At 34.6% G+C, this 12,463-nt stretch overlaps 1 protein-coding gene across 1 annotated transcript in view; it reads right to left on the minus strand.

The window, feature by feature from the left end:
• The window catches only part of LOC110461308 (kinesin-like protein KIF22-B), a 20,156-nt gene that overhangs the window by 7,444 nt on the left and 249 nt on the right, over positions 1–12,463 (minus strand). Inside the window, exons 2-12 of the mRNA XM_021514735.1 lie at positions 10,978–11,121; positions 10,285–10,412; positions 9,501–9,661; positions 7,977–8,122; positions 4,839–5,012; positions 4,058–4,133; positions 3,411–3,455; positions 2,897–3,041; positions 2,110–2,245; positions 1,700–1,935; positions 356–508 (exon numbers count right to left, since the gene is read on the minus strand). Coding sequence (XP_021370410.1) covers positions 356–508; positions 1,700–1,935; positions 2,110–2,245; positions 2,897–3,041; positions 3,411–3,455; positions 4,058–4,133; positions 4,839–5,012; positions 7,977–8,122; positions 9,501–9,661; positions 10,285–10,412; positions 10,978–11,120 — 1,543 coding nt within the window. The 5' untranslated portion in view covers position 11,121. The remainder of the gene's footprint in view (positions 1–355; positions 509–1,699; positions 1,936–2,109; positions 2,246–2,896; positions 3,042–3,410; positions 3,456–4,057; positions 4,134–4,838; positions 5,013–7,976; positions 8,123–9,500; positions 9,662–10,284; positions 10,413–10,977; positions 11,122–12,463) is intronic.

Here is a 12,463-nt window from a genome sequence, read left to right on the forward strand (position 1 = left end):
CACCCCCACCCCCAATATATGATTCATGTTCCCCAACCGACCCGAGCAATTTTATCTCACTCATCCCATTCGAACATGCCAAAAATTTTAAGCCTCTTCATGAAACCTCTCTATTTCATAGGCAGGTATGAAAATCAAATTTTAATCCCATATTATTATTATTGTTTGAAATACCTACAAATATATCTGGTAATGAAAAAGTGAATACAATTGGTCTGAATAACCATGCTTGGTTTTACTCATTTCTCACCGAAACAAGATTTTGAGCTTGAGCAAAGAATTTGTGTTTGAGCATGAGAGCGGTTTTGTGAATACAGGCCCAGTTGTCTTGTAGAAAAGCATTTTTTTTACTCACCTAGAAGCCTGGAGGAGCTTGCTGAGGACCTGAAGCCCTTCTTGAAGACTCGAGGCTGGGCTGCAAACAGGGGACTACAGCTGATGTCATTTTCACTCTTCTGTCGCTTCAGCTTTGATTTTTTCGTTTTCACAGGGGAAGCATTTGTCTTGTCTAAGGAAATCAAGCAACAAAGTTAAATCTCAACGCAAAAGGAAGTTCTCTTATTCATATAGCATACACCTGTTTGTAAATGTCTGTACATGTACCTTACACCTAGTGCAGGTGAATAGACAGGTGGGGTAGGGATACTGTTAGTTGGATCCTTTCAGTCTGAATTTGAGGGGGTGCCACGATATATCGTAGCATATCGTATCACGACACTATCTTGTGTATCGTATCAAATTGTTTTGTTTGTCTGCATCGCAGAGCAGTACTTCAATTATCAATCAATTTTTATCAAACTCTAAAAAAAATGTACTTGTATTTTTGAATCCTTCAATACAGGTATGGTCCACTGTGCAGTCATACCCAAAAGTACTAGAAGTTATACAAAAATATGTTTCGAAAGTATTAAGTATTGAAGTCTATGACAAAACTCCTATGTTATGAAGTTGACCTTTTAAGCAAATATTTGTATTGTGATATGTATCGTATCGAAAGCATGGTATTGTATTGTGAGATATGCATATCGTTGCAGCCCTACTGAATTGAGCTACATTGCAAAAAAAATTGAAAAATGTCTGTAAGACATGAATGCCCCATATAAAGCAACCGTGACCTTGGAACCCTGAAACACAACGATGTCCGATGTTCATTTGTATACTCATACTTGACCTTTGTATACAGTTTGACGAAAATCTGTGAAAGAATGAAGTTGCTAACTGTTAACATTGAATCAGGACGGACATTGGCAACTCTATATGCCCCCCCTTTTTATTATGGCGGGGGGCATAAAAACCTATACATGAAGGTAAGGTTTGTTTTTTCGTATGGGGTTTAATATCCTCACAACAGCTGGTGTCAAGCTTTATAGGAAGACAACACCGAAAATAAGGACAGAGTTGACAGGAGAACAAAGAAAAGATCCAATTTGGTACAATGGGGGCAACAGATAAATTCTTGATTTTTTTTTTAGTGTCCCTTGCAAGAAGACACCAAAGTCCACGATTCTGCAGGCACTTCAACGATAGTTGCCACTTACAACATGCTGTGGGGTACTACAGGTCTATTCTTAACATGATTCTTCCATGGGTCCCTGTATGTGACTGACAGGGTTTTATATATATACATACACTCAAGTATCCTGTAAAGGAGGTTATACATACCCACAAGTATAGGGAGAGAGGCGGTACATATACATACCTGCTAGTACCCTGGGAGGGACAGGTGAGGATGGCGGTGTGTGGTGTGCGATCGTCTGTAATTGTTGCCGACTGGCTTCCAGCTGTTTTTGGAGCTGGGACATAAAATCTGGGTTTGAAGCTGGCTGGCCGTTGGTGTGAGCCATCTCTCGCATCTGGTTGAGGATGTTCTTCTCGAGGTCTTCCAGTCGCCGATTGACTGTTTCCTCCAGACGGTTCTGTCGGCGTAGCAGCGGACTGGAAAAAACAACACCAACATCATTTCTGAAGTACATTTGTAAATTGTACTGTATGTATATTAAAAGTGGTAACCATACATATCTAGAAAGAAGATAAAATTGAGTACTATAAGCAACTTGTCTAAGAAAAGGGACTGGATCCTGCATTGTTGGTGTTGTTTTAGTTACTTACCTGAGAAAAGGGGCAGGATCCTGCATTGTCGGAGGTGTGTTTGCTACTTTAACAGACATTCTTGCTTTCTTCGGCAGACTTGCCTCATCGTCATCCGGTCGGACAGGTGTTTTTCTTGCAAGCTCTTGTCTGGACGCTTCATAAATAGCAAAAGTTTATAATTTTTATACATCTTGAACATCACAAAAGTGCATATTGCATGTCAATAATATTTTTTAACAGTAAGTTGATTTGAGAAATGAGAAGTGGCTGGCCTCATCTAGGGCTATTCCATGATTTATTGTACGGGGGAGGTGGGAGGCTCCTGTATTATTATATCATGGGTAGTGGGGTTAAAACCAGATCTGCCTTCATTTGATTTCAACATATTTTATTGACATAGAAGAATGTTACACTGTCAAAAGGATTGGACAACAGGCTTATAGCCTATATAAGTCCTCTCCATTGATGGTAGGTATATGGACATAATGGATTGATTTTATAATAATAAGATTTTGCTTACTGTCAAACGTTTGTAAATCAGTAACATATTTGGCGTTAGAACCTTTTTTTCTCTTTTTTTTTAATTTGTTTTATTCAGATCTGCCTTCCATTCCCTATACTAAATCGCTTTTAAAATTTCAGGAGTAGTGAGGTCTATGATAAAGTACCTCCCACTCCTCCCCTACAGTTAATTCTGGAAAAGCCCTAACCATGATCTATTCTATTCAAGTCTAACATAAAATCTTATCGATGATTACAGAAGGTTTGACGTTGTGTATATATAGAGCTACAGTAACACACTCACGTATGGTCTCCCTCACACACGTGCTGTTGACAATCTTTTTACTCTTGCTGGCGAAGTTTAGGGTACAGTAGGTGTCGTAGTAGTACCGCTGCTCCGGGGCGATGTTAGTGATCATTACGGAGTGACAGGATCCACCTATCGAGTCCTGTGGGAAGAAAACAGTGACAGGTGTGCTAATATCTGACAGGTACAAGGTAATAAGTATTTATCTTTTGTTTTTAAATCAATTTACTACACCAGAGGATTTTGAGGATGCAAATACCTAGAATGTATACACAACGTTAACAGTAATGGATAATTTACCCTGAAATCCATTACAAGCTAGACAAAAATAATTCATAATTCAACCACCCTCATCAGGAAACTGAATTTCAACAGCGAAGCTAGGATGAAATAAGCAAATATGCAAATATTTATCATACAGTATTTGAAATAATCATAGGTTATACACAAGCGGCAGTTTTGTGAATATCCGTCAACCTTAAAAAGAAAAAATGTATGAAAATTCACATACCTGTAGAAGCCTAGTAAGTTTACTGTTTCTGTAGGGTACCCGAGGCTGTGAACATACAAATATCGTCAGGGTATTATCTCCTGATTGTGTACTTGTAAAACAGGTAAACAACGTACACACATCTCTGACTTCTATGTATTATCTATGATATAATTTTATATTTACATTTCTACTGCATTCTCCTCTATAAGCATATCGGAAAGAAATTGCATTCATAGAGATATGAAGACAATTTGATCAGCGTCATTTTGAAGCTTCTCCTTTTGCCCCGAATAATATGAATAAAATAAAGAAGCTAACATTTTTGTGTCGTTAGGCTGTTCATTGTGACAAACACCTCAATATTGAAAATGTTAAGGAATATCTGTATTTAGGTTAATGATAGCTTAACATTTTGAATGTAAATATAAGGATTGAATGGTATATTTTTTTAAATGTTCATAACGGTATGAACACAAATTGGTTACATACATATTTACCATGAAGCCCTAGCGTTTGGACTGTAGGATGGCTGGATAGTTTATAAAACTTGAAATATTGAAGGAGATCATTATAAGTCACTGATAAGATAAAGATCTTGAGAAAAAAACAAAAAAAAAACACGCCACCCGTAATTGTTCACGTAAAAGATTGTTTAGCCTACATACTAGGTGGTTGTTTATGGCGTCGACGACTTCTCCCAACACAAACAGGGACTTGTTGATGGCCCCACTCTCCTTCAACCTGTATATAAACAAAAACAACATCATGTATACAAGCCCTGCAGACAAAAACGTGCAACAAGTTAAAACAGTATTTACCCTATCTCAAAAGTACAGATAAGTTAAAAACTTTAATGTTCTATGTGTATACTGGACACCCATATGGGACATCATGATTTATGTTGTTTGTAGTGAGTTCCTAGTTGTTAAAAATCTACTTGTTTATACATTGTTACTGTCAAAACCAAATTCCTTGGCCAGTTTAGATAGAAGCCTTGATTGGCTAAAGTCCAGTTTTGACCAAGTGCACTATACATGGTACATGCACACCAAACCATACAACTATACCGAATTTAAAAAGTAAAGTAAAATTTGTTATCCTGCTAGAATTTGTCCAGCCAAATTTTGGCATTAAAAAGAGGTTTGATGATGCATGGAGAAAGACACATATTCATGAAACCGTCCTCATGCCCAAGTATGGATTTTGTGCTCAAGTCTAATTTCTTGTTCTGGTTATAAATTAATGAAAAAACATATTTTGTCAATGATTTGGAACAATTTTGAAAGATGTAAAGCCGAGTACTGTTTTCAAGGTTTACAATTGCTTTTCTTATCATTTGACATGTTTTTAATGAGTTAAAAGAAAACTTGTTTGAGCACAAATCCATGCTTGAGCAAGGAAACTTTTTCATGAATACAGGTCCTAGCCTTTCAACTGGAAGCTCACCTTATGCCCTGGTTACCCGTCCTTCTGTTGTCCTCAGACCCGGCCAGATCTATCAGGTAGATCTTACCGTGTAGTTCTCTGAATGGTGCACACAACTGTGACTTTCTCAGGTCAAGCCGTAAAATACAGTGGCTCCTACTTGATCGGTCATTCAGCTTCGTCACTGCCACCGTCCTAAAACAAAACAGGTAATACACAGAGTTAACAGGTAATACACAGTGAACAGTGAATACACAGAGTTAACAGTAAATACACAGAGTTAACAGTAAATACACAGAGTTAACAGTGAATACACAGAGTTAACAGTAAATACACAGAGTTAACAGTAAATACACAGAGTTAACAGTGAATACACAGAGTTAACAGTAAATACACAGAGTTAACAGGAAATACACAGAGTTAACAGGTAATACACAGAGTTAACAGGTAATACACAGAGTAAACAGTAAATACACAGAGTTAACAGTAAATACACAGAGTTAACAGGTAATACACAGAGTTAACAGTAAATACACAGAGTAAACAGTAAATACAGAGTTAGCAGTGAATACACAGAGTTAACAGTAAATAAACAGAGTTAACAGGTAATACACAGAGTTAACAGTAAATACAGAGTTAACAGGTAATACACAGAGTTAATAGTAAATACACAGAGTTAACTGGTAATACACAGAGTTAACAGTAAATACAGAGTAAACAGTAAATACACAGAGTAAACAGTAAATACAGAGTTAACAGGTAATATACAGAGTTAACAGTAAATACACAGAGCTAACAGTGAATACACAGAGTTAACAGTTAATACACAGAGTTAACAGGTAATACACAGAGTTAACAGGTAATACACAGAGTTAACAGGTAATACAGAGTTAACAGGTAATACACAGAGTAAACAGTAAATACACAGAGTAAACAGAAAATACAGAGTTAGCAGTGAATACACAGAGTTAACAGTAAATACACAGAGTTAATAGTAAATACAGAGTTAACAGTAAATACACAGAGTTAAAAGTAAATACACAGAGTTAACAGTAAATACAAAGTAAACAGTAAATACACGGAGTAAACAGTAAATAGACAGAGTAAACAGTAAATACAGAGTAAACAGGTAATACACAGAGTTAACAGTAAATACAGAGTAAACAGTAAATACACAGAGTAAACAGAAAATACAGAGTTAGCAGTGAATACACAGAGTTAACAGTAAATAAACAGAGTTAACAGGTAATACACAGAGTTAACTGGTAATACACAGTGAAGAGTGAATACACAGAGTTAACAGGAAATACACAGAGTTAACAGTAAAAACACAGAGGGAACAAGAAATACACAGAGTTAACAGTAAATACAGAGTAAACAGTAAATACAGGGAGTAAACAGTAAATACACAGAGTAAACAGTAAATACAGAGTTAACAGGTAATATACAGAGTTAACAGTAAATACACAGAGTTAATAGTAAATACAGAGTTAACAGTAAATACACAGAGTTAACAGTAAATACAGAGTAAACAGTAAATACACGGAGTAAACAGTAAATAGACAGAGTAAACAGTAAATACAGAGTAAAGAGGTAATACACAGAGTTAACAGGTAATGCACAGAGTTAACAGTAAATACACAGAGTTAATAGTAAATACAGAGTTAACAGTAAATACACAGAGTTAAAAGTAAATACACAGAGTTAACAGTAAATACAGAGTTAACAGTAAATACACAGAGTTAAAAGTAAATACACAGAGTTAACAGTAAATACAGAGTAAACAGTAAATACACAGAGTTAACAGTAAAAACACAGAGTTAACAGGTAATACACAGAGAGTAAACAGTAAATACACAGAGTTAACAGTAAATACAAAGTAAACAGTAAATACACGGAGTAAACAGTAAATACACAGAGTAAACAGTAAATACAGAGTTAACAGGTAATATACAGAGTAAACAGTAAATACACAGAGCTAACAGTAAATACATAGAGCTAACAGTAAATACACAGAGTAAACAGTAAATACACAGAGTTAACTGGTAATACACAGTGAACAGTGAATACACAGAGTTAACAGTAAATACACAGAGTTAACAGTTAATACACAGAGTTAACAGTAAATACACAGAGTTAACAGGAAATACACAGAGTTAACAGGTAATACACAGAGTTAACAGTAAATACACAGAGTTAACAGGTAATACACAGAGTTAACAGTAAATACACAGAGTTAACAGGTAATACACAGAGTTAACAGGTAATACACAGAGTTAACAGTAAATACACAGAGTTAACAGGTAATACACAGAGTTAACAGTAAATACACAGAGTTAACAGGTAATACACAGAGTTAACAGGTAATACACAGAGTTAACAGGTAATACACAGAGTTAACAGTAAATACACAGAGTTAACAGGTAATACACAGAGTTAACAGTAAATACACAGAGTTAACTGGTAATACACAGAGTTAACAGTTAATACACAGAGTTAACAGGTAATACACAGAGTTAACAGGTAATATACAGAGTAAACAGGTAATACACAGAGTTAACAGTAAATACACAGAGTTAATAGTAAATACAGAGTTAACAGTAAATACACAGAGGTAACAGTAAATACACAAACAGACTACTCCCAAGTGACATCAGGAGTGTCTTTTACATACATTGACTGTACTGACTGACACCAGCATCAGAAACTTAAGTAGTCAGGCCCTTTTAATTTATTTGAAGCTTAACAAATTGTTAACCCAAATTTTCAAAATATTTCTGAGAACTACCGCAAAATAAAAAAAAATCTTCTGGATTCAAACAGGAATTTATTATGAAATTAGATTTTTGGGCGTCTTTTAAGGGCCATTTTTTTCAGTAAAAACTTCTGCAATACGCGAATTCTCAAAATACAGAAATCAGGATGTGTAACCTCTCTTCTAATCTGTATTTCTCTTAAATTGTCTCAAAATACAACACTAGTCGTTAGTCGGACAATTTAGAAATTATCTTGTAACAAATATTTCATCTTCCTGTATTTTCTGAATTAATTTTTATGAGAATAACACCAAATAACCACCAAAATTGTATTCACAAAAAAAAACATCGTTACACATACTACAGCCAGATCAATCCTACTTGCCTTCCTGGTTAAACCTACCTGTTATTGGATGCTGGTCCAAAATGAACTTTAAACTCGTCAAAACTTTCTATCTCCCGTTTCGCCAGTCCCGGGACAAATATATTTTTATCTCCATCTTCTCTGATAGGCAGGTCGGAGTTCTTTACATCTAACAGGTCCATTACCTATAAATGGAGATCAAAACACATATTAATGTCCATTTCCATACATGATGCATCAAACTTTGTTGGAGGAGGGAGAAATAGGGGGAGGGAAGATAAGAAAAGAGTCACAAAGGCAAAGAATCTAATATTTTAATTTTATATTGCAAAGTTGGAGTAATTTTTACAAACTGCAATTTATACCTTTTATTTTTAAATTTTTCAGATTGGATTTTTTTTCCCAGTAATTGATATTCACTAGTCCTTCTACTACATGTATCACTGATTTGTAAAACTTGAAAATACAAACACTCGCTTGCAAAAAGCATTTAAACAAACAGCAGTTATATCAAAACGTAAAAAATAAATGACACTTGGACAATATATTTCATAAGTCATAAATGAACTAGTTTTCACCTCCTAAACAGAGAAAATGAGTAACGGAAAATTACAACATAGATATTGACTTTAAATATTGGATGTTGGTTCATACGATCGTTCCTGCTGTCAGTCCATATAAGTACTGTAGTTTACAGTGAAGGGTCCAGTTCTTTGAAAAAGTCATAAAACGAGTATGTTTACTTATTGAAACTGATTTTATTATTTGAAAGATGGATGTAACACACACAGGAAATTACACCTATTAAATTTTGATATAGATACTGTGTGCCAAAGATGAACTACATTGCACTTTACAGCTGTTTCATCTTTCTAGGACTCATCCGTGATATTTTTATTAAAAACAAAAAACAAAAAACTTTCTTAAATTATGATTTCCCTCAACTAAATAAAGTCTGTTCATTGTATGGATCAATCTGATTAAAATCATATGTTACATGGCTTCGTTAACTTCGTACTACGCCTGAACATCTGAGTGTGCCGCGGTCAGTGTCACGTTCAGGTGACCTTTATATTTATAAATACTCATTAAATTTTGACCAATCAGAGACCCTCTTTCAAAAGGGCGCTCGGAGATGTAACAAATATGTCGGACATTGATGAGAATGATGCGAAAGTTCTGAAGTTATTTGAGATTGATCGTCTGAAACCCGAACAGAAAAATGGAAGCTTTATTAGAGAAGAAAGACTATGGTGGTGTTGCCTACGCAATTATTACCCAATGGGTACGTTTTCCTTGGTGTCGTAGAAACGTCAGTTCCCGCCGCCATATTTGTTTTGGAAAACTAATCTGTTCGATACCCCTAACTATTTATCTATCAACCATGATATTCCGATTCGCTGTCAAACTTTTGCCAGCGCGCCTCTAATTGGTTCATCTAAAGGTCACTTGAACGTGACCCTGACCGCGGCACATTCAGATGTTCAGGCGGAGCCATGTAACAGATGATTTTAATCAGATTGTGTATGGATGAACCCACTGTCCCTACAGAACAAATTCTACCTTTTCGTTGTAGATCTCCAGGTAAGAAAAGGAGACATTGTACTTCCACTGCTCGCCCTTGCAGGCTTTCTTTTCTTCTGAAATTTTCTGGAACACTCCGTTGATGACCCGAGGAATGACGCCGGGGTTACTTGAGGTACCCAGCATGGTGTGAGTTTTTCCTGTGAGGTGCATGCAAATCTTCTTGTTAATTTATGTTGTTACCAAAACACATGATCAAATGACACAGATCCAAATATTGTAACAATCCTTTAAAGGGACAATTTAGTGAAGTAGTTTTTTTTTATAATCTTGTCACAAAATTCTTCACGATTATATAGTTTGATAATCCTTATGAACAATTCATGTCGGGAAATCGACAAAAGACATTGTTTTCTTAGCGGTTTTAATCAGCTGTCTGTGAATTTCTAGCTAACAATAATGTCTTTCTAATCAAGGAGAGAACGTAAATTCTGGCTTTACTTAACTAGCTTCTTTTGAATACAAATACAGGCATTTATTCTGAATCAGAAGCATCTTCCAAGCACATTATCATACTCAAATTAAGGGGATGGGCTTAAACTAGTACAGAAAAATGAAAAAGCATTTGTAGTCATATCCTAACTTCTTACATCAATGAAATATGTTTTTAATGTAAAGCTTAAGGTAGCATATATATACTATTAAACTGAAATATGTATTAATTCTTATTTTTTATGAGGCAGCCATCAGTTCCTGGAAAGACAGTATGGATACCCTCAGGTCCTCTCCTAAATGAGTTAAGACTGGTTAAACGGGTCCTTACCAGCCCCTGTGGGTCCATAGGCAAATATGGACACATTCTGTCCCTGTAAGGCATGCAGAAGTTTGGGCTTCAAACATTCTTGGAACAGCTTCTGCTGAGTGGCAGTCATATCATACACTGTTGTGAAACTGAAAATATGAATGTTTAATTTCCATATTTTATTTCTTATTATTTCAATGGTGTCTTTCTAAAGATTTTCTCCCCTTCTGTATTGAATATCTATAGATATATGTACATGTACCATAATGCTGTAACCGGAATGAGAGAAGATTATATAGGTAATGCCTGTTGTCGAATCCCTTTATTTTGAAACATCTTGAATTGAGAATTTCATTTGTATACCTACTGGTAACAACAAATCACCATATTTGTTACACCATCAAAAATTTAAGAGAGCTCTTATCTCGAAATTGTGTTAAATATATCTAGTGTTTTCATTGTGAACGTCTATGTGGTGTTTTATCGAAATTTTGGGTAAGAGGCGGGAGAAAGAATCAAGAATTATATAGGCATATGTTAAATATGGAATTTCTATTCTTAAGTATAATAATATCAAATTCAATTTAGAGTCAGAACTTTGGTAAAGCCCCAGTTCTGATCCAAATTGTATGCATTCATGTAGAATATACTTACATATTAGAGGCTGTATATATATATTAACCAGAAAAACCTCAGTACAGAGGATCAACTTACTCATATTTGATATTTTCATTGACGTTGCGGTGGTTGAAAATTTCTATTGAGTTAGCAACACAGCTCACACAATTTTTGTCTTCTGCCTTAAGAATGGGTCGTACACGGACCACCACCGTCACCTTGGATTTCTTCTTATCCATACTACGAAATAAAGATCAACAATTACATTAAAACACTTTTAAGATTAAATAAGTATGAAAACTGCCTTTACATTGTAATATATGTTTTTTTCTCTACCAGAGTTGGGCAATATATATAGTACATTACTTAATTTCATACACTTTGTCACAAATCTAATTTTTTGGAATCTATACAATGACATCAAGATTTTGGGAATGTTCAGTTGTTTACAATTCATACCAGTAATTGTATGAAAAAAATGTCATACAGATGAAATGTATCACTATAGCTATGTAGATGGGTCTTTATTAAGCAAGTATTTTTCTGGGTTTCACCACCTTAGGCCAAATTACAACAGGATTATTTTTACATCAATGCAATAAATCTTAGTTTTATATAAATGTACTGGTACATAACAAAATGTCAATATCTTACCTGTTAATGTCACTTAGGCCAATTAAAAATGATGTCTGTTTCCAATTACCCTGCTTACCTTAATTTTCAGTACCTACCCTAAACCTTTTTCTGACAATTTTCAAAGTTGCACTGCTAAAGTAAAGGTTACACCCCTAATCTATATAAACCTTATAAAAGATATTGTGAAATAAAATTTATTACCTAACTACCCCATTTTTTTCTGACATGTAACAGGAAACAAACTGTTTTTCTTTGGACTTAAATGTAATTTAATAATGGCTATATAGCTAGGTTGGACTTTTTTAAGAGAGTAAAGTCTAACCTAAGAAAAGAAAGCAGTTATGGCATTGTTAATCACATTGTTTGTGAGGTACATGTATCTGTATTAAATTCTCACTTCTTATTCAAGTGGAAGTTGCTTGGCGATGAAATTACAGCACACTGTTTTGTTTGGTGCAAAGTTTTTTAATTTTTATTAGAAATATTTAAGTGTTAATAAAATATGATCTGAAGTGTTGTCTTTATTTTCAAACTCCCAATTATAAAGAATAAGCATAATATTCATTCAACATTACAGTACCAAAATTAAAAAATCTGTAACATATTGTGCATAAACTGCTTTGCAGATTTATGCAAAGTGGACATGTAATATTTTCGGTATATACCAAAAATGATCCTAATAATCAAAAAGTGAGAATTCTAAGCATATTATAGGGTGTTTTTTGTATTACAGTACAGTAACGTTACTGTTATTATTTACAGAACTTAAGGCTCCTGTGTGACTTGATTTTAACCAATCTGATTTTAATGTTGATTAAAAATAGCCTGGTTCAAAATAGCTAATATTGCTCCACAGTCCAGCTGCTTTTCAATCATTGGCAACGGATTTATGAATATGGAATATGGATGAAATCCAATATTTATAAATGCAGTCTTAAGTTCTACC

The sequence above is a fragment of the Mizuhopecten yessoensis genome, unplaced genomic scaffold (assembly GCF_002113885.1).
Source record: "Mizuhopecten yessoensis strain PY_sf001 unplaced genomic scaffold, ASM211388v2 scaffold1391, whole genome shotgun sequence".
Taxonomy (NCBI): domain Eukaryota; kingdom Metazoa; phylum Mollusca; class Bivalvia; order Pectinida; family Pectinidae; genus Mizuhopecten; species Mizuhopecten yessoensis.